Source organism: Pseudophryne corroboree, chromosome 7 (assembly GCF_028390025.1).
Source record: "Pseudophryne corroboree isolate aPseCor3 chromosome 7, aPseCor3.hap2, whole genome shotgun sequence".
NCBI classification, from domain to species: Eukaryota; Metazoa; Chordata; class Amphibia; order Anura; family Myobatrachidae; genus Pseudophryne; species Pseudophryne corroboree.
In genome coordinates this window covers 359423901-359446125 of record NC_086450.1, presented here as the reverse complement: position 1 = coordinate 359446125, position 22225 = coordinate 359423901, and the positions used below count along the sequence as shown (strand labels likewise).

Below are 22225 nucleotides of genomic sequence, written 5' to 3'. Positions count from 1 at the left end.
ATATTGCGCCAGGTCAAGGGACCCTCAGGCGATAGCTGTGGACGCGCTAGTGACACAGTGGGTGTTCCAGTCGGTATATGTGTTTCCTCCTCTTCCTCTCATACCAAAGGTGCTGAGAATTGTAAGAAAAAGAGGAGTGAGAACAATACTCATTGTTCCGGATTGGCCAAGAAGGACTTGGTACCCGGAACTGCAAGAAATGCGCACAGAGGACCCATGGCCTCTGCCTCTCAGACAGGACCTGCTGCAACAAGGGCCCTGTCTGTTCCAAGACTTACCGCGGCTGCGTTTGACGGCATGGCGGTTGAACGCCGGATCCTAGCGGTAAAAGGCATTCCGGATGAAGTTATTCCTACGCTGATAAAGGCTAGGGAGGACGTGACAGCAAAGCATTATCACCGTATATGGCGAAAATATGTTGCTTGGTGTGAGGCCAAGACGGCCCCTACAGAGGAATTCCAGCTGGGTCGATTCCTGCACTTCCTACAGTCAGGAGTGTCTATGGGCCTAAAATTAGGGTCCATAAGGGTCCAGATTTCGGCCCTATCCATTTTCTTTCAAAAAGAACTGGCTTTACTGCCTGAGGTTCAGACGTTTGTTAAGGGAGTGCTGCATATTCAGCCCCTTTTGTGCCACCAGTGGCACCTTGGGATCTTAACGTTGTGTTGGATTTCCTGAAATCCCACTGGTTTGAGCCACTTAAGACCGTGGAACTAAAGTATCTCACGTGGAAAGTGGTCATGCTGTTGGCCTTAGCATCGGCTAGGCGTGTGTCAGAATTGGCGGCTTTGTCATGTAAAAGCCCCTATCTGATCTTCCATATGGACAGGGCAGAATTGCGGACTCGTCCCCAATTTCTCCCAAAGGTGGTATCATCGTTTCATTTGAACAAACCTATTGTGGTGCCTGCGGCTACTCGGGACTTGGAGGACTCCAAGTTGCTGGACGTAGTCAGGGCTTTGAAAATATATGTTTCCAGAACGGCTGGAGTCAGGAAGACTGACTCGCTGTTTATCCTGCATGCACCCAACAAGCTGGGTGCTCCTGCTTCAAAGCAAACTATTGCTCGCTGGATCTGTAGCACGATTCAGCTGGCTCATTCTGCGGCTGGATTGCCGCATCCAAAATCAGTAAAAGTCCATTCCACAAGGAAGGTGGGCTCTTCTTGGGCGGCTGCCCGAGGGGTCTCGGCTTTACAGCTTTGCCGAGCGGCTACTTGGTCGGGTTCAAACACCTTTGCAAAGTTCTACAAGTTTGATACCCTGGCTGAGGAGGACCTTGTGTTTGCTCATTCGGTGCTGCAGAGTCATCCGCACTCTCCCGCTCGTTTGGGAGCTTTGGTATAATCCCCATGGTCCTTACGGAGTTCCCAGCATCCACTAGGACGTCAGAGAAAATAAGAATTTACTCACCGGTAATTCTATTTCTCGTAGTCCGTAGTGGATGCTGGGCGCCCGTCCCAAGTGCGGACTTTCTGCAATACGTGTATATAGTTATTGCTTAACTAAGGGTTATTGTTATGAGCCATCCGTTGAGTGAGGCTCAGTTGTTGTTCATACTGTTAACTGGGTATGTTATCACAAGTTATACGGTGTGATTGGTGTGGCTGGTATGAGTCTTACCCTAGATTCCAAAAATCCTTTCCTTGTAATGTCAGCTCTTCCGGGCACAGTTTCCCTAACTGAGGTCTGGAGGAGGGGCATAGAGGGAGGAGCCAGTGCACACCAGATAGTACCTAATCTTTTCTTTAGAGTGCCCAGTCTCCTGCGGAGCCCGTCTATCCCCCATGGTCCTTACGGAGTTCCCAGCATCCACTACGGACTACGAGAAATAGAATTACCGGTGAGTAAATTCTTATTTTTGGCACCAGGCGTCACAAACCAATAAGGTTGCACTGAAAAAACAACCAAGTTCTGATGTTTTAAGAATGGATCATTTATTTAATGGTGTAAACTTGCCATTCCTGAATGGATGGATTCCTAAACAGTGTTTCCCTGGCGGACATCTATATTCATGAATGGATCCCAAAACGGTGTTTGCCTGGCGAAAACCTATAGCAGCAGATACTGTGACTTACCCACCAACAACCATAACTGTCCACAGAACAGTGGGAGGTAAGTCAGGCACATTGGTGTGTAAAGTGAACTCCTCCCACACACAGAAAAAGGCACATCCTCTATTCATTAGGACAATCGTACATCATGAATGACTTAAAGAAATCAATGTAGGAATATAAAATGTTTTCCTTTAAAAAAAAAAAAAAAATTGTCATTCCTTAGACCTTTAAATTCTGTGTCTTCAGTCATACAGCATCCTGTGGCAGTGAGATGATTTATCAGCTTCCATACAGCCCAAACACATAAAATGATGCAGTAGTAACCAGGCTTTTCTATACCAAAAGATTGAGCGAGAGGATTACTCATCTTTGCCAGCACCTGAGTAACTGTGCTAAGAGTCACACTAACATCTCAAACAAACAGTTTCCTTGTACTGGAACTTCCCATGCTAGTCTTAAAATTACATAAAATGGTGGATTCAGGATCACTGATCCTCAACAAGTGGTGAAGAAAAACAATTTAAAAGTATAAATAAAATAAAACCTATCTAAAGCATTTCAGTGACCATATTAGAGTTGTACTTGCAAAAAGGATGCGGGTCAAAGTTTAGAACTTTATGGACTGGTTTCCTTGATCAATCCTTAATAGTACATGCTGTTTCCTGCTACTTGCTCTAAATCATGCCACAGATTCGCCAGCAATAAACCTTGTACATGGGCCATACTTTAAATTAAAAAAATAAAGCAAAAAAAACACAACCCTTTACATTGGCACGCAGTTGTGTTGACATTCTGGAAATTCTCCCATGCCAGTCCAGAAAAACACACAGTGACTCAATGTTTCGGTGGGGATCTCTGAACAAACACCCCACGTGTCCGATGCTCCACTTAAGAACAATAACCACTTCAGCTTTTCAAACTTGGGCAGCTAATTCAACTATGACTGAGATACAGTGGACTATCTCCAGTATGATACATGTATCTGGTGGCAGTCATGCCAGACTATCAATCATTTCATGAGAATATTACTAGAGATACAAGTAACGTTATTTTGGAAACAACTGGATAAAATGGGTTTTGTCCTTAAGAAATGACTCCTGCATTTATCAGGCTTATGGAAAACTCTGTATAAATGACATTTCCTGAGAGCGGCAAATAAGATTTCCTTATGTAGTTTAGTAGAAAGAAACTCATAGAACTTGCACATTGAAAGAGATATTTCCACAACGTCATGTTTCACATCTTGCAACGAGGTATCTTCATCTTGTAAACGAGCGTGATCTAAGTCTTGTTTGCTACGCGAGGTACTAGACCACGGTCCATCCATAGTTAGTGCATAAAAAGAATCCAGTTCTGACTTTTGCAGCAGCTATCCAGATATTAGTGGATTTCTATGTGAACCTGAAAGAGATTTGAATCAAATGTCAGACAATGGTTGGAAACATTAATGTATGTTGTAATGCCAGGCTTTTGTTGTCTGCCAGTATCAGTGTTAGGGATTTTTTTTCTGGATTCAAATAAAAGCAAATATTCAATCTAAATTAGACAAAAGAAACTCACATGAAAATCTGGCATCCACAAGGAGGAATTCATTACAATGGGAGGTGGTAAAATGCCAGGCTCCTTGATGGTAGCTTAATCTTGCTTATGGTTACATTCCAAAGCTCCACAGCAGTAACCAGTAGCGATGGGGCATCTAAATACTATTCTACGCATGGGCTGAAGTGGCAAGTATGATACACAGAAGTCAAGATTAAAATTGCACTCCTTTGCTTCAATTCTGTACATTCTTTATGGATCCCTGATATCATCAGAGTGATGAAGTGGTATGATCTTTTAATGAGACCAGTTTCCCGCTTCACTTAAATATGTATATATTACAGTCATTACTTGTAAAAATAAGAATTTACTTACCGATAATTCTATTTCTCGGAGTCCGTAGTGGATGCTGGGGTTCCTGAAAGGACCATGGGGAATAGCGGCTCCGCAGGAGACAGGGCACAAAAAAGTAAAGCTTTTACCAGATCAGGTGGTGTGCACTGGCTCCTCCCCCTATGACCCTCCTCCAGACTCCAGTTAGGTACTGTGCCCGGACGAGCGTACACAATAAGGGAGGCAATTTGAATCCCGGGTAAGACTCATACCAGCCACACCAATCACACCGTACAACTTGTGATCTAAACCCAGTTAACAGTATGATAACAGAAAGAGCCTCTTAAAGATGGCTCCTTAACAATATAACCCGAATTTGTTAACAATAACTATGTACAGTATTGCAGATAATCCGCACTTGGGATGGGCGCCCAGCATCCACTACGGACTCCGAGAAATAGAATTATCGGTAAGTAAATTCTTATTTTCTCTATCGTCCTAAGTGGATGCTGGGGTTCCTGAAAGGACCATGGGGATTATACCAAAGCTCCCAAACGGGCGGGAGAGTGCGGATGACTCTGCAGCACCGAATGAGAGAATTCCAAGTCCTCTTTTGCCAGGGTATCAAATTTGTAGAATTTTACAAACGTGTTTTCCCCCGACCACGTAGCTGCTCGACAGAATTGTAATGCCGAGACCCCTCGGGCAGCCGCCCAAGATGAGCCCACCTTCCTTGTGGAATGGGCCTTAACAGATTTAGGCTGTGGCAGGCCTGCCACAGAATGAGCAAGTTGAATTGTGTTACAAATCCAACGAGCAATCGTCTGCTTAGAAGCAGGGGCACCCAACTTGTTGGGTGCATATAGTATCAACAGCGAGTCAGATTTTCTGACTTCAGCCGTCCTTGAAATGTATATTTTTAAGGCTCTGACAACGTCCAACAACTTGGAGTCCTCCAAGTCGCCAGTGGCCGCAGGCACCACAATAGGTTGGTTCAGGTGAAACGCTGATACCACCTTAGGGAGAAAATGCGGACGAGTCCTCAGTTCTGCCCTATCCGAATGGAAGATTAGATAAGGGCTTTTATAAGATAAAGCCGCCAATTCAGATACTCTCCTGGCGGAAGCCAGGGCCAGTAACATAGTCACTTTCCATGTGAGATATTTAAAATCCACCTTTTTCAATGGTTCAAACCAATGGGATTTGAGGAAATCTAAAACTACATTTAGATCCCACGGTGCCACCGGAGGCACCACAGGAGGCTGTATATGCAGTACTCCTTTAACAAAAGTCTGTACCTCAGGAACTGAGGCCAATTCTTTTTGGAAGAATATTGACAGGGCCGAAATTTGAACCTTAATAGATCTCAATTTGAGACCCATAGACAATCCTGATTGTAGGAAATGTAGGAAACGACCCAGTTGAAATTCCTCCGTCGGAACACTCCGATCCTCGCACCACGCGACATATTTTCGCCAAATGCGGTGATAATGTTTCGCGGTGACTTCCTTCCTTGCCTTAATCAAGGTAGGAATGACTTCTTCTGGAATGCCTTTCCCTTTTAGGATCTGGCGTTCAACCGCCATGCCGTCAAACGCAGCCGCGGTAAGTCTTGAAAGAGACAGGGACCCTGTTGTAGCAGGTCCCTTCTCAGAAGTAGAGGGCACGGGTCGTCCGTGACCAACTCTTGAAGTTCCGGGTACCAAGTCCTTCTTGGCCATCCGGAGCCACTAGTATTGTTCTTACTCCTCCTCACCGTATAATCTTCAATACCTTTGGTATGAGAGGCAGAGGAGGAAACACATATACTGATTTGTACACCCAAGGTGTTACCAGTGCGTCCACAGCTATTGCCTGTGGATCTCTTGACCTGGCGCAATACTTGTCCAGTTTCTTGTTGAGGCGAGACGCCATCATGTCTACCATTGGTCTTTCCCAACAGTTTATTAGCATGTGGAAGACTTCTGGATGAAGACCCCCCTCTCCCGGGTGAATATCGTGTCTGCTGAGGAAGTCTGCTTCCCAGTTGTCCACGCCCGGGAAGAACACTGCTGACAGTGCTATTACGTGATTCTCCGCCCAGCGAAGAATCTTGGCAGCTTCTGCCATTGCACTCCTGCTTCTTGTGCCGCCCTGTCTGTTTACATGGGCGACCGCCGTGATGTTGTCCGACTGAATCAACACCGGTTTTCCTTGCAGGAGTGGTTCCGCCTGGCTTAGAGCATTTTAGATTGCTCTTAGTACCAGAATGTTTATGTGAAGAGACTTTTCCAGGTTCGTCCATACCCCCTGGAAGTTTCTTCCTTGTGTGACTGCTCCCCAACCTCTCAGGCTGGCGTCCGTGGTCACCAGGATCAAATCCTGTATGCCGAATCTGCGGCCCTCCAATAGATGAGCCTTTTGCAACCACCACAGAAGATATACCCTTGTCCTTGGCGACCGGGTTATTCGCAGGTGCATCTGAGGATGCGACCCTGACCATTTGTCCAACAGATCCCTTTGGAAAATTCTTGCATGGAATCTGCCGAATGGAATTGCTTCGTAAAAAGCCACCATTTTTCCCAGGACTCTTGTGCATTGATGTACAGACACCTTTCCTGGTTTTAGGAGGTTCCTGACAGGTCGGATAACTCCTTGGCTTTTTCCTCGGGAAGAAAAACCTTTTTCTGAACCGTGTCCAGAATCATCCCTAGGAACAGCAGACGTATCGTCGGAAAACAGCTGCGATTCTTGGAATATTTAGAATCCAGTCGTGCCGTCGAAGAACTACTTTAGATAGTGCTCTTCCGACCTCCAACTGTTCTCTGGAACTTGCCCTTTTTAGGTCGTGCAAGTAAGGGATAATTTAGATGCCTTTTTTCTTTGAAGAAACATCTTTTCGGCCATTACCTTGGTAAAAAGGCCCGGGGTGCCGTGGATAATTCAAACGGCATCGTCTGAAACTGATATTGACAGTTCTGTACCACGAACCAGAGGTACCCTTGATGAGAAGGACAAAATTTGGACATGGAGGTAATCCTTGATGTCCAGGGACACCATATAGTCCCCTTTTTTCCGGTTCGCTATCACTGCTCTGAGTGACTTTATCTCGATTTGAACCTTTTATGTAAGTGTTCAAAACATTTTAGATTTAGACTATGTGTCACCAAGCCGTCTGGCTTCAGTACCACAATATAGTGTGGAAAAATAATACCCTTTTCCTTGTCGTAGGAGGGGTACTTTGATTATCACCTGCTGGATATACAGCTTGTGAATTGTTTCCAATGCTGCCTCCCTGTCGGAGGGAGCCGTTGGTAAAGCAGACTTCAGGAACCTGCGAGGAGAAGATGTCTCGACTCTCCAATCTTTACCCCTGGGATAATACTCGTACGATCTAGGGGTCAACTTGCGAGTGATCCCACTGCGCCCTGAGACTCTTGAGACTACCCCCCCACCTTGAGTCCGCTTGCACGGCCCCAGCGTCATGCTGAGGACTTGGCAGACGCGGTGGAGGGCTTCTTTTCCTGGGAAAGGGCTGCCTGCTGCAGTCTACTTCCCTTACCTCTATGTCTGGGCAGATATGACTGGCCTTTTGCCTGCATGCCCTCATGGGAAAGGAAAGATTGAGGCTGAAAAGACGGTGTCTTTTTTAGCTGAGATGTAACTTGGGGTAAAAAAGGTTTTCCCAGCTGTTGCTGTGGTCCCCAGGTCCGATGGACCGACCCCCAAATAACTCCTTCCCTTTATACAGCAATACTTCCATCTGCCGTATGGGATCTGTATCACCTGACCACTGTCGTGTCCCTGACATCTTCTGGGAGATATGGACAACGCACTTATCTTGATGCCAGAGAGCAAATATCCCTCTGTGCATCTCACATACATATATATAGAATGCATCCTATTAAATGCTCTACATGAATAAAATATTTTCAGTCAGGGAATCCGACCAAGCCAACCCAGCACTGCATCTCCAGGCTGATGGCGATCGCTGGTCGCAGTATAACCACCGTATGTGTGTATATACTTTTTAGGATATTTTTTTAGCTTCCTATCAGCTGGCTCCTTGAGGGCGGCCGTATCTGGAGACGGTAACGCCACTTGATAAGCGTGTGAGCGCCTTATCACCCTAAGGGGTGTTTCCCAACGTACCCTAATTTCTGGCGGGAAAGGGTATAACGCCAATATTTGCTATCGGGGTAACCCTACGCATCATCACACACTTCATTTTATTTTATCTGATTCAGGAAAAACTACAGGTAGTTTTTTCCACTCCCACATAATACCCTTTCTTGTGGTACTTGTAGTATCAGAAACACGTAACACCTCCTTCATTGCCCTTAACGTGTGGCCCTAATGAGAAATACGTTTGTTTATTCACCGTCGACACTGTATTCAGTGTCCGTGTCTGTGTCTGTGTCGACCGACTGAGGTAAATGGGCGTTTTTAAAACCCCTGACGGTGTTTCTGAGACGCCTGGACCGGTCCTAATAGATTGTCGGCCGTCTCATGTCGTCAACCGACCTTGCAGCGTGTTGACATTCTCACGTAATTCTCTAAATAAGCCATCCATTCCGGTGTCGACTCCCTAGAGAGTGACATCACCATTACAGGCAATTTCTCCGCCTCCTCACCAACATCGTCCTCATACATGTCGACACACACGTACCGACACACAGCACACACACCGGGAATGCTCTGACAGAGGACAGGACCCACTAGCCCTTTGGGGAGACAGAGGGAGAGTCTGCCAGCACACACCAAAAACGCTATAATTATATAGGGACAACCTTATATAAGTGTTTCTCCCTTATAGCATCTTTTATATATATACAATATCGCCAAAATCAGTGCCCCCCCTCTCTGTTTTAACCCTGTTTCTGTAGTGCAGTGCAGGGGAGAGCCTGGGAGCCTTCTCTCCAGCTTTTCTGTGAGAGAAAATGGCGCTGTGTGCTGAGGAGATAGGCCCCGCCCCTTTTACGGCGGGCTCGTCTCCCGCTATTTTTGAAGTTAGGCAGGGGTTAAATATCTCCATATAGCCTCTGTGGGCTATATGTGAGGTATTTTTTGCCTCTAATAAGGTTTTTATTTGCCTCTCAGAGCGCCCCCCCCAGCGCTCTGCACCCTCAGTGACTGTTGTGTGAAGTGTGCTGAGAGGAAAATGGCGCACAGCTGCAGTGCTGTGCGCTACCTTTATGAAGACTCAGGAGTCTTCAGCCGCCGATTTTGGACCTCTTCTCTCTTCAGCGTCTGCAAGGGGGCCGGCGGCGCGGCTCCGGTGACCATCCAGGCTGTACCTGTGATCGTCCCTCTGGAGCTAGTGTCCAGTAGCCAAGCAGCAAATCCACTCTGCACGCAGGTGAGTTCACTACTTCTCCCCTAAGTCCCTCGTTGCAGTGATCCTGTTGCCAGCAGGACTCACTGTAAAGTAAAAAACCTAAGCTAAACTTTCTCTAAGCAGCTCTTTAGGAGAGCCACCTAGATTGCACCCTTCTCGTTCGGGCACAAAATCTAACTGGAGTCTGGAGGAGGGTCATAGGGGGAGGAGCCAGTGCACACCACCTGATCTGGTAAAAGCTTTACTTTTTTGTGCCCTGTCTCCTGCGGAGCCGCTATTCCCCATGGTCCTTTCAGGAACCCCAGCATCCACTTAGGACGATAGAGAAATGTCCATTTTGGCTAAATGTAGCCGACAAGCATAGTGTGGTGAGACTAAGGGCCTAATTCTGAGATTGGAGCAAAGCAAAAATGCTGCAATGTAAGGGGTGTATATAGTTATTTTTTGCATGTAGGGTAATACTGGCTGCTTTCGCAAGTCGCATGTAGCCCACAAATGCTCAACAGATTCATTTTTACACTGCAATTTAGATGGCGTTTGGACACGCCCCTAATTCTCTGTGCACAGTTTTAATGTGCCCCACCCACAGTGCAACATGGTTTTGTCAATGTGCACACAGGTCTGGGACTCCAGGTCGACAACAAAAAGGTTGACGCCAATTGGTCGACACCTTAGGTCGACATGGACAAAAGGTCGACAGGAACAAGGTCGACATGGAAAAAGGTCGACATGAGTTTCTTTATGTTTTTTTGGTGTCGTTTTCTTCGTAGAGTGACGGGGAACCCCAATTAGTGCACCGCGTCCCCTTGCATGCCTTCGGGCATGGTGCCTTTACTCCGCTCCGCTTGGCACAGATTACCGTTCCAATCGTAGTCCACGTGGATCGTTAAGTATGAAAAGGTTCCAAAAAAAGAAACAAATTGTGAAAAACTCATGTCGACCTTTTTCCATGTCGACCTTGTTCCTGTCGACATTTTGTCCATGTCGACCTAAGGTGTGTCGACCAATTGGAGTCGACCTAAGGTATGTCGAACTTTTTGTTGTCGACCTGGAGTCCGGATACCGTGCACACAGGTTTTTTTTTTTCTTTGCTCCCAACTGAGAATCAGCCCTAAATTTCATCTTCACATCGGCCATGTTTCTTTGCCTCACAACCTTACAAGATCTACAGTACATGTTACTTTTCCTACCATCATCTACCTGCAGTATGGTGTAAGGAGAATCTAAGTATGAAAGGACGTGGAAATATCTGCAAATAAAAACAACCAAAACACAAACCTGGTTGCATTACCTTTATTACAGTCCTTAACCATATCTAGACCAGTACAAACATTGGGGCAGATGCATTAAGCCTGGAAGGTGATAACGCACCAGCTAATAAGCTCATAACTGTCATTTTTCAAACCAGCAATGATTGGCTGGTGCGTTATCACCTTCCACTTATCACTTGTTTATCACTTCTCCAGGCTTAATACAGCTGCCCCATCCCATAGCTTCTACTACAACCCATGAAGTGGCTGAAAGAAGAAACATAGGGGTGATTCAGACCTGATCGCTAGGCTGCTAAAATTGTAGGCCTGCAATCAGAAAGTCGCCGCCTAAGAGGAGTATATATTCGCCGTGCAAGGGTGTGATTGCATATGTACGCCAAACAGCTAAAAAATCCCTCAGTCAGCGGACAGCTGCAAATCCGTTCGCACCTCACTCACCAGTTAATTCTTATTACCAGCGTGTGCAGTCTCTGAGCAGCCCAGGACTTACTCATACAGTGTGATCAGACGGGCTGATCGGGGCCGGAGCAGACGTCACACACCCTCCCTGAAAACACTTGAGAACGCTTGCGTTTTCCCCCGACACTCACAGAAAACAGTCAGTTACCACCCACAAACTGCTTCCTCCAGTCAATCAGCATGCGAATGGCTGTGCGATTCGAATTTTTGCACCAGCCTGTCGCTGACCTGCGATGCCTGTTGTTTAGAGACGTGCTAATGCGCAGTTAATAGCCGATTACCTGCTAATCGGACCATATTGTACTACTATGTTTGCAAGATTCTATAGAAGGCTTCAATTTAAATATTGAATTTCACCAATAAACATAACTTGCCAATAACAGTACAGGTTGAGTCTCCCATATCTGAAATGTTTGGAACCGAAGAATTTTGTATTGTTGAATAATTGCATACCATAATGAGATAGCTTGGTGATGGGATTCAAGTCTAAATACTGAATGCATGTTATGCTTCACATACAAATTATACACACAGCCTGAAGATCATTTTATACAAAATGTTTAAGCATTTTGTGAATTAAACAAAGTTTGTGTACACTGAACCATCAAAAAGCAAAGGTGTCCCTATCCCGGTCATGCTAAAAAAAAAAAAAAAAAAAAAAGACATGGGAAACTCAACCTGTACTTCGGTTGTGGTGCCTCCCCTATACGTCAGCATTGGAGCTGCAGCTAATGGTGAGCGACCAAGATAAGTGTCCCTCAGCCAATGTACTCTACATTTAATATTAAAGGGGATGCTTTTTAAAATATATTCTTACCATTTGTAAACTGCATGTACAGGTTCTAATTCTAGAATCCAATGTTTCTAGTGCTTCTATACTACTAGCTTTTGTCCTTGTGTTGCAGTGTAATGCAATTCAGTACGGCGTTCTGTAACACTACTTGTTTGTTTTTTTGCATTTGATGCATTTAGACACACTGGAAAGCCTTAAAACTAAAACTCTAGTGAAAATTGAAGTAATAATATAAAACAACTTGTCATACAGTGATACTGGTGTTAATATGTATCTAGAGGTGGGGGCGTGGCTTGGCGAGCTGAGGAGAGGACGTGCTCGGGTAGTGCTCCTCTGTAAAACGGCGGCCTTTCTCCCTGATTTGCGGTACTAACAGCCCCCTCTCCTTCCTAGTGTGCTTTATTGTTGGTCCCCCTTCCCTGGACGTGTACCTTATACGGCCACTGAGCAGGCGGAAGCGGCCGCTTCACCCCGCAGTCTGCGGCCTAGACGGCCCCCGGAAACCGGGACCTCGAGTTTCGGGCGGGCTCCGTGACGTGCACATCACGGCGGACGCTCCTAACAGCGCCCCATCCCGCAGGCAGACACCACGGACCCCGCGATTGATAGTGAGACCGGAGAGCACCTTGAAGAACTCCTGCAAACACAGGTACATACCCTCCTGGTGCCCCAGCTCCTCACCGCGGCGGCCATCTTGCCTAGCTCCTTTTACACTGTGGACTGCCTTTTGGCTGTAGTACTAAGGGGTGACTCTGTGGAGTGGTGCTGCCACAGCCTGCACTGACACCTTTGCCTGATCTAGTGGGTCACACTCCTGCTGTCTTACAACACCCAATACGCAGGATAGACCCAATTGCAAACCCTGTGCTGCAGCTTTTACAGATCACTCCCTCTGGTGGCCACCCTGGGAAAATCCATCTGAGATGTGCATTCCTGTTCAAATATAAGAAACCGATTTTCAACCACGTCAGACGACAGGTGTTAAACCGTTGTCTCCTAATGAATGCTTTTCTAACCCGCTGAAACGTCCCAGCGGTTTTGTGCTATGGATGTGTGCTACGTTAGGCTGTTACTGCCATTGATACCGTAATGAACTGCTGATGCCACCCCACAGGGAGCTACACCGCTGAAGGTATTCTTCTGTGAGTTATGCAAACTTAGTTCACCTCGTTATCCTGACCTTAGTGAACCTAAACTACTCGATGCTGAATGAGTGATGCCCAGGAACAAGAAATCTTCTCAAAAGACCGGTACATCAACTCCACGGGGGACCATGTCGCAGTCCGCTATGAGACCATTCTTACAACCCACCTCGCCCGCATTTACAGAAAACCCTTCTGCTTCAAACCATCCCCTCTCCCCGCCTGCCCCTCATCCATCCCCTTCAGGTGCGGATGTACCACATATCTGCCCTCCAGGAGGTAGGGATTTACAAGATATCTTGGCCTATATGAAAAATCTACCCACTAAACAAGATCTACAAGATACTGTGAGACGTGAACTGGCTACCATGAGACAGGACATTTCCCATATCTCCGACCGGATGTCGAATCTGGAGGATCACCAGGCCTCTTCCGACACGTTCCTGAAGTCATTGACGAATGTCATTGAAGCTCAGTTGACAGAGATCCGCTCTCTCCAAACACGGTTAACAGATTTGGATAATAGAGGGAGGAGAAATAACATCCGTGTACGGGGTTTGCCGGAAGACGTCCCTCAAACAGGCTTGATTGATGCTCTTACAAAAATCTTTAACGAGATATTGGGTAATGATCCTAACGACACTATCACCTTCGACAGGGCCCACCGTGCTCTGAAACCAAGAGGTCTCTCCGCTGACAGACCACGTGATGTCATCTGCAGATTGCATTATTTTTCTCAGAAAGACGACATTATGCGCAAGGTACGCCAACTCGATGGAGTCGATTTTAACGGTTCAATGATCCATATCTACCAAGACTTGTCCTGGCACACCCTCCAACAGCGGAAAGCCCTCAAGCCCCTAACGGATGAGCTCTGTAAACGCCAATTGAAATACCGTTGGGGCTTTCCCTTCAATCTAGTCTCATCTTCGGGGAAAACCCATATTCTCAACTCCCACTCTGATCTCCCTATGTTCTGTAACGGTCTTGGCCTACCGAAACTTGACTTACGCGACTGGGACTTCCCTACTCCAGCATTGCCATCTCTCCGATCCCAGACTACTGGAATCCCCTGGCAGGAGGTACGGAACGCCGGGAGGAAAAGTACCGATGACTCCCCCTCTAACAATGACTCAAATGCTACCTGATTGATAACCTGTGATCATTTGTTTGTTCATGTTCTTCTTAAATTATCTCTCTAGGTTACAGTGTGATACTATTTCTAACCGCTGATGAGTCTTAATCTAGTGTTCACTCTAGATGTCTTTCACAGGGCGCTGCGCCCTGCCCCTTTTTTAGACACCTGAATGCCGCCCTGCCCATTTGTGTGCGCCCTCCCGCCCCGCACTTTGCTGCCCGCCGGACCCCGCCAAGCCACCGGACACATTACTGCAGTAATCCAGTGTGCTTAATCACAGTCACACTGTCTCCCTGCATGAGAGACAGAGACCTCCGCGGCCCGCCCCGTCTGTACCGCCCCATCTGTCCCGCCCACCTCGTCCGTCCCGCCCGCCCACCTCGTCCGTCCTTAGTTGTCAGCCGCCGCATCTCCCCTCCTCTGCGAGAGACAGGAGGGCTGGGTTTGCCTCTCCCGCCGAGGCAAACCCAGCCCTCCCTCCTCTCTGTGTGCATGGCCAGACACCCGCGGGCAGCCCCCATCTCCCACCAGCCAGTGCCACTGGCCAGCGTACCCATCTACCGGAGTGTGACCCTCAGCTGCCAGAGTGTGAGTAAGTAGATACACACAAAGTAATGAACATGTATTTTAATGCATTGCCATATCCTGCCCCCACCCCCTGCATGTGACCCCATTTACCCCCAGCCTTTGTGTGTGGCACACTTTACCCCCCTCACCCTGGTATGTGCGCCCCCCCCCCCCCCCCGTGTGTGTGACACCTTGTGCCCTCCTGCCCCCCCCAACCCCCTGTGTGTGGCCCCACTACCCCTTGTCTTATGTGTGTGCGGAACCATCTACCCCCCCCCCCCCCTCCTCCTCCAATGTGTCTCAGTGCTTTCTACCTGGTGCAATGTTTCTCGGTGCTCTCTACCTGGTGCAATGTTTCTCGGTGCTCTCTACCTGGTGCAATGTTTCTCTGTGCTCTCTACCTGGTGCAATGTTTCTCGGTGCTCTCTACCTGGTGCAATGTTTCTCGGTGCTCTCTACCTGGTGCAATGTTTCTCGGTGCTCTCTACCTGGTGCAATGTTTCTCGGTGCTCTCTACCTGGTGCAATGTTTCTCGGTGCTCTCTACCTGGTGCAATGTTTCTCGGTGCTCTCTACCTGGTGCAATGTTTCTCGGTGCTCTCTACCTGGTGCAATGTTTCTCGGTGCTCTCTACCTGGTGCAATGTTTCTCAGTGCTCTCTACCTGGTGCAATGTTTCTCGGTGCTCTCTACCTGGTGCAATGTTTCTCGGTGCTCTCTACCTGGTGCAATGTTTCTCAGTGCTCTCTACCTGGTGCAATGTTTCTCGGTGCTCTCTACCTGGTGCAATGTTTCTCAGTGCTCTCTACCTGGTGCAATGTTTCTCGGTGCTCTCTACCTGGTGCAGTGTGTCTCAGTGCTCTCTACCTGGTGCAGTGTGTCTCAGTGCTCTCTACCTGGTGCAGTGTGTCTCAGTGCTCTCTACCTGGTGCAGTGTGTCTCAGTGCTCTCTACCTGGTGCAGTGTGTCTCAGTGCTCTCTACCTGGCGCAATGTGTATAACGTGCTCTGCCTGGCGCAAAGTGTAGAATGTGCTCTGCCTGGCGCAATATGTATAACGTGCTCTACCTGTCGCAGTGTGTATAGGAGGTTCTACCTGGTGCAGTGTGTATTAGCTGCACTATTGTGTGGTGTAATGTGAATTGCCACTATTATGTGGCCATGCCCCTAACCCCACGAAAAACAACGCCCCTAAATTTTCGCCTTTGGCGCGCACTGCCCATTCTTTATCATGTGGGAATGGGAGGACCAAGCATTATAGTATGTACCTAATTTTGCCCTTCTAATTGAAAAATGTGCCCTCCCGAACGAAAAATGTGCCCTCCCGAATGAAAAATGTGCCCTACCCGTGATCAGCACCCTGCCCTAAAAAATTCCTAGAGTGAACACTATTAATCCAATGTCTTGCTGTCACTGGGGCCATGTCCCTCCCATTATATATTAGGCCGTTGATTGCCAGCTCCTGTTTCTCGACTATGAGATTTCTTTCATCCTACCATTTGAAGATTTCTTCATGTTAACAAGGTTTACAGTTAGTTAAAACTATGTATGTGTAAGGATTATTGCATTATTTTTTTTCCCATTTCTCAATATGCCTCTGGCAGTGGCTCCCTCACTCGCCCCTTACCCGGCTCCTGGCTGTTATGCCTCTTGGGTTTCTGATCCTTAGATGGATCAGCTACCCCACTGCGGGTTTTTTGAATGTTATTGTTGTTTTTTCTACTTGCTCTGTTTCTTTCTCCTTCCTCCCTGTTCCTTTCTCTTTCCTCTTTTTGACCATTCCGGGCCCACCGCTTTCTACTATGACTTTTGCCTCCCATGACATCCCCTGGTAGACTCAAAATATCATCGATCAACGCGAAGGGCCTCAATGTACCGGAGAAAAGGGCCTCCCTTTTACGGTCTCTCTGGGCCGATAGAGTAGATGTTGCATTGGTCCAAGAAACGCATTTTAGAATCTCAGCTCGTAGCCCCTCCCTGACTAACTATCGTTTCCCCCAGGCCTTTTATAATAACAACCCAGACTCTAAAGCAAAAGGTGTAGCAATATTATTTTCTAGGACCCTTCAGCTGTCTGATATATCAGTTCATAAGCCGATCCCGGGTCGGCTTCTGATAGTGCGTTGTAAATTATGTATGTGCCCTTACACATTTGTTGCACTTTATGCCCCAAATAGGGACCAGGTTCCATTTTTCCGTTCCGCCCTTTCCCAAATAGAGCCTCGTCTTTCGGGTGTTGTTGTTTTGGGGGGTGATTTGAATTGGATAATGGATCCATCCTTAGACTCTTCTTCTAATGCTCCCCGGACCTCCCAACGTCAGTACCGACAAGTTAGAAGACTGTTCCACGATCTCCAGCTGGCCGACTCCTGGGGGGTCCTTCACCCCTCCGATAGAGACTACTCCTTCTATTCACCCCCACACAAAGCTTACTCTCGTCTTGATTACCTATTCCTTAGTCACAGACATCTCCCCTTACCGATAGATTCTTCCATTGGCTTGATAACCTGGTCTGACCACGCTCCGGTGTCTATGACTTTCAACCCCCCAAACTACCCCAGGTCAATGGACCTGGCGTCTTAATGAATCCTTATTACAGGACCAATACTGCAGGGGAGAAATAGAGAAGGCCCTGACTGAATTTTTCTTCATAAATAATACCGACGAGGTCTCTAAGATTATCCTGTGGGAAGCGCATAAATGCACCATACGGGGTAAACTTATACAGTTGGGTACATTTATGAAAAAACAGAGGTCAGCAATAATCACCAAATTCTTGCAACGACTCCACTTTCTTGAGTCCTTGCATAAAACGTCTCTGTCGGAGACAGATTACTTAGAATTACTTGACACGCGGGCTCAACTAAAGAAGACCCTCACTGATAGTATCCAGCTTTCAGTCCGTAAATGCAACTCCAAGTACTACCAGTGGGGTAATAAACCTGGTCGCCTCCTGGCCCAGGCACTTCAGGCCCAATGCTCTTCATTGTTTATAAATAGTGTGAAGGACCCCGGGGGCACTCTCCGTTTCAAAACCCCTGAAGTAGCTGCATGCTTCAAACAGTATTATTCTCTTTTATATAACCTAGAGAACCGACCTGATGGCGCCACCCCTTTTTTTGACATTCTAAAGGCGACGGCGTATTTAGAAAAGGTGTCTTACCCCGTCCTACCTCCTTCAGACAGGGAAGCTTTGGAATTACCTTTTACCCCGCAAGAGCTGGAAAGCGCTATAACCTCGACACCCTCTGGTAAGAGTCCAGGGCCGGACGGTTTCACGCTTACTTATTATAAACAATTTAAAGGTTTCCTTTCCCCTTATCTCATCCAGGCTTTTAATTCCATCTCCGCAGATACCCACTTTTCAGGCCAGTCCTTAGAAGCCCACATTTCTGTTCTTCTTAAACCCGGTAAAGACCCCTCGGTGTGCCCCAGTTATAGGCCCATATCTCTTCTAAATGTCGATGTCAAACTTTTCGCAAAACTGATGGCGAACAGACAACGTATTCCTGCCTTCTCTAATTCACAACGACCAGGTGGGCTGTCCCAAACCGTGAGGCCAAGGATAATACCACCAAGGTTTTGAGCCTAATCCACATAGCGTCCCTGGGTAGCTCCCCCACTGTGTTGCTATCCACTGATGCCGAAAAGGCCTTTGATAGAGTCAGTTGGGGATTTATGAGGTCTATACTGGGGCACATCGGACTGGGCCCCCTAGCACTTGGTAGGATTATGGGACTTTATAGATCACCCACAGCTTGGGTTCGAGTTAATGGTTCCTTATCCGATCCCTTCTCCACAGGGAATGGGACACGACAGGGCTGCCCACTGTCCCCCTTACTCTTTGTCCTTTGTATCGAAGCTCTTGCTAGAGCTATCAGGGCCAATGATTGTATTACTGGTCTGAGAGTTGGTGATACAGAGCACAAACTTTCCCTGTTTGCAGACGATTTATTAGCTACAATAACGCACCCGGTTTCCTCCCTCCCCCATCTTATGAAGGAGCTGTCCAATTTCGGTTCACTTTCCAGTTTTAAGATCAACATGTCCAAATCCTGCGCCTTGAACATTTCTACCCCTCCCGATACAGTGGCTAAACTTAAACAATCTTTCCCCTTTACTTGGAATACCTCCCATTTGTCCTACTTGGGAATACAACTACCAAGTGATCTCTCCCGTCTGGTTTAATTGAATTTTATGCCCCTTCTCCGAACTCTCAGGGCCGATTACAGTAGATGGTACCTCAAACCTCTTTCCTGACTGGGGAGGGTGAATGTTGTGAAGATGAATACTCTCCCTAAACTACTCTATAAACTTCAGGCTCTTCCCATACGGATCCCAGACTCCTGGTTCAAGTCCATTCAACTCTTGATACAACAATTTGTCTGGTCCCGGAAACGGCCTAGAATTAGTCGGTCCACTATGATTCGCTCCACCCGATGCGGTGGTTTCCAGCTACCTGATATCAGAGGCTATTGGGCAATTCTGCTTAATAGAGTCTTGGATTGGACGAGGAGTCGGGACACAAAGCAGTCTGAGATCTTCCCTTTGCTCCCTTCCCTCCCCAAGCCTCCCTCCCCTCACCCAACTGTCACCGCGACCCTCTCCTTTTGGAAAAAAGCGCGCTGCTGGCCCTTTCTCTCTTCTGATTTCGCCCCGTTGACCTCTTTTCTAGCAAACCCTGACCTTCTACCCGGCTTAACACTCTCTCACTTTCGTGATTGGGCTCTTGAAGGGCTCTTCAGGGTAGGCCAGCTGGCGATCTCCTCAGGAGTCAGACCGTTTTCGGAACTGCGATCTAAATGGGAAATTCCACAACACGACTTTTGGAAATATTTACAGCTTAGACATTTTTTGCATTCCAAACACAGATATCTTCTAGCCTCTAGGGAACTAACACCGTTTGAGAGACTGTGTGTCTCTACGTTTCCACACTTTACAAATTAGTACAGAGTCCCGGCGCTCAGGCGCCTCCACCTTACCAGTCAGCTTGGGAGAGAGACCTCGGGTTTCAACTATCAAAGATTGGCGGATGATATTCCTCAAATCCCACAACAGTTCAGTCTGTATACAAGTTAGGGAAACCCAATATAAACTTAATGAGATGGTACAGACACCCCTCCCTCCACCACTTCATGTACCCCGGAGTGACAGATAGGTGCTGGAGATGTCTTAATACCACTGGTTCCCTACTGCACATCTGGTGGAATTGTTCCTTACTTCGGCCATACTGGGTTGATGTAATCTCTATTTCCCAAGACATACTTCATACTCCCGTCCCTTCTGACCCGGCCTTCTGGTTGCTTTCCCACTCTTCTATGTCACTGGCTCAGTATAAAACATCACTACTCCGTCATCTGTCTAATGCAGCACGGGCAGTTATTCCCACTCTATGGAGGTCATCATCCCCACCAACAAGGAAAACATGGTTCACTAGAATCAATTATTATATGAATATGGAGAACATCCTCCTGGGCTCCAGAGATAAACTTTCAGAATTCATGGCCACTTGGTTACCTTGGATAGAATATACGTCCTCAAAAGAGTACAAAGACTACATTTGTGCTACTAAATGATTTGAGTTTCGCAGTTGATTGATTAAAGAGATTGCAATTCCTCTCCCCTCTGTCTGATGGCCCCCCAGGTTTGGTCACACTATGTTTTTCTTCTACTCTTTCCTTTTTTTCATATCTTGCTCTTTTCTATAGTTCTTCTATTGTGTTACTTATGTTACTATGATTACACTCACTGTTTAGATAAATAACGAGTAGGTATTGCGATGATTCCATAGAACACCCTATCAAGGCCTGCGTTTGCACTGACTTCCAGTGTTCAGGGTGGCAAGTTATTCTGCTCCTTATGGCTAAAATGCAATTGACGTTAATTATGCGTCTTGAAGCTCTTTTGTCTAATGGGATGTAATCTTTATATTTTCCTAGATAAAAACAGATTATACAAAAAAAAAAAAATATGTATCTAGAATGTCAGTTGGCATGAGACATAGTAAGTGCAAACCATAAACTAACCTTCCCAAAAATACAGTCAGAACTGAAGTAACTCCATCTTTATGTTCATTCAATAGAATGTTTTTTTTTTCAGGGTTACATCTATATAATAGACTAAAGTTTCCCAAACTCCGCCATTACAGTCCAGGTTTTAAGGACGTCCATGCTTGAGCTGAGATGGTTAAATAAAGTTCAAAGAGATACTAATTAAGGACCTGATGGTTTACGTACAAATCCGATGGTGTGCGGTCTACGCATGCGCAGAACGTGTCTTCTGCTATCGCTCGCAGCACTGTTAGCCACAGCTTGGGTGCGGTACCTAGCACCGTTCTTCAAAACAGGGGGCATGTCGCCCTCATTTTGAAGGTTTGACGGGCCCAGGGTCTACATTGTCGGACGCAGACATAATAGACCCGGGTGTCCAGATCAGACAGACAGCGCAAGCTTCAGCAGGCTGATCACAGCCGGGAAACATCACAATGGTGATCCAAGGCTGCGTCCTTAGATGCAGCACTCGGGTCTCGCAATGCATGCAGGAGGCGTCAATCTCCTACATACATCGCCTCCTGCTGCATTTGAATTCTAATTACATGCAGTTGCCCAACCGCTTCTTTGCAGCTGAGCCATTTCATCCACACATGAACTAGGCTCTAAGTCACCTGTGCTTGAGCATGGAAATCCTTCAAACTTGTACTGTAATGGTGGAGTTGGTAAACTCTGCAATAGACCAAAAGGGTTCATTTTGCTAATATAAACCCTATATTATATGCTACCAATTGTTACATACACTCTAGTAACTTTCCAGCAGCTTCTGCCATCATTCACCAGCCACACACAGCCCCTGTATCCAAAAACAAAAACTAGTGTCCACGTTAGCCATTATTAGCAGGGTGCCACGCCCTGCCCATTTTGTAAATGTAGAGATGCACCCTGCACGTTTTGAAGTGCTGATTTGAGCACTGCAGAGCAAATTGCCAGGCGTCTGGTCACAGCCCAGCCCCTAGGACGTATAAACCATTTAAAAGTCAAGAGGGAAGAAACCCAGCTCAATATCACGGGCTACACGCCAACCGTGACCCCACACAAGCCAAGAGTCACAGGGCCCAATTCAGACCTGATCGCTAGCTAGCGATTTTTTTGCACTGCTGCGATCAGATAGTCGCTGCCCACAGGGGAGTGTATTTCAGCTGTGCAAGTGTGCGAACGCATGTGTAGCGGAGCTGTACAAACAGGTTTTGTGCAGTCTTTGCGCAGCCCAGGACTTACTCAGCCGCTGCTATCACATCAGCCTGTCCGGGACCGGAATTGACGTCAGGAACCCTCCCTGCAAACGCATGGACACGCCTGTGTTTTTCCAGACACTCCCTAAACACAGTCAGTTGACACCCACAAACGGCTTCTTCCTGTCAATCTCCTTGCGATCGCCCGTGCGAATGTATCCTTCGCACAAACCCATCGCTGAGCGGCGATCCGCTCTGTACCTGTGCGACGCGCCTGCGCATTCGCGGTGCATACGCAGTTTAGACATGATCGCCCGCTGTGCGAAAACGCAGCCTAGCGATCAGGTCTGAATTACCCTCTCAGTCTCTGCTGCAGTAAGTGTGAAAG

The 22225-nt window shown here is 47.1% G+C and overlaps 1 protein-coding gene across 1 annotated transcript in view; it reads right to left on the bottom strand.

The window, feature by feature from the left end:
• Positions 1 to 1911: 1911 nt before the first annotated feature.
• The window catches only part of SMIM10L3 (small integral membrane protein 10 like 3), a 38862-nt gene continuing 18548 nt past the window's right edge, over positions 1912 to 22225 (bottom strand). The window contains exon 2 of the mRNA XM_063934467.1: positions 1912 to 3457. Coding sequence (XP_063790537.1) covers positions 3437 to 3457 — 21 coding nt within the window. The 3' untranslated portion in view covers positions 1912 to 3436. The remainder of the gene's footprint in view (positions 3458 to 22225) is intronic.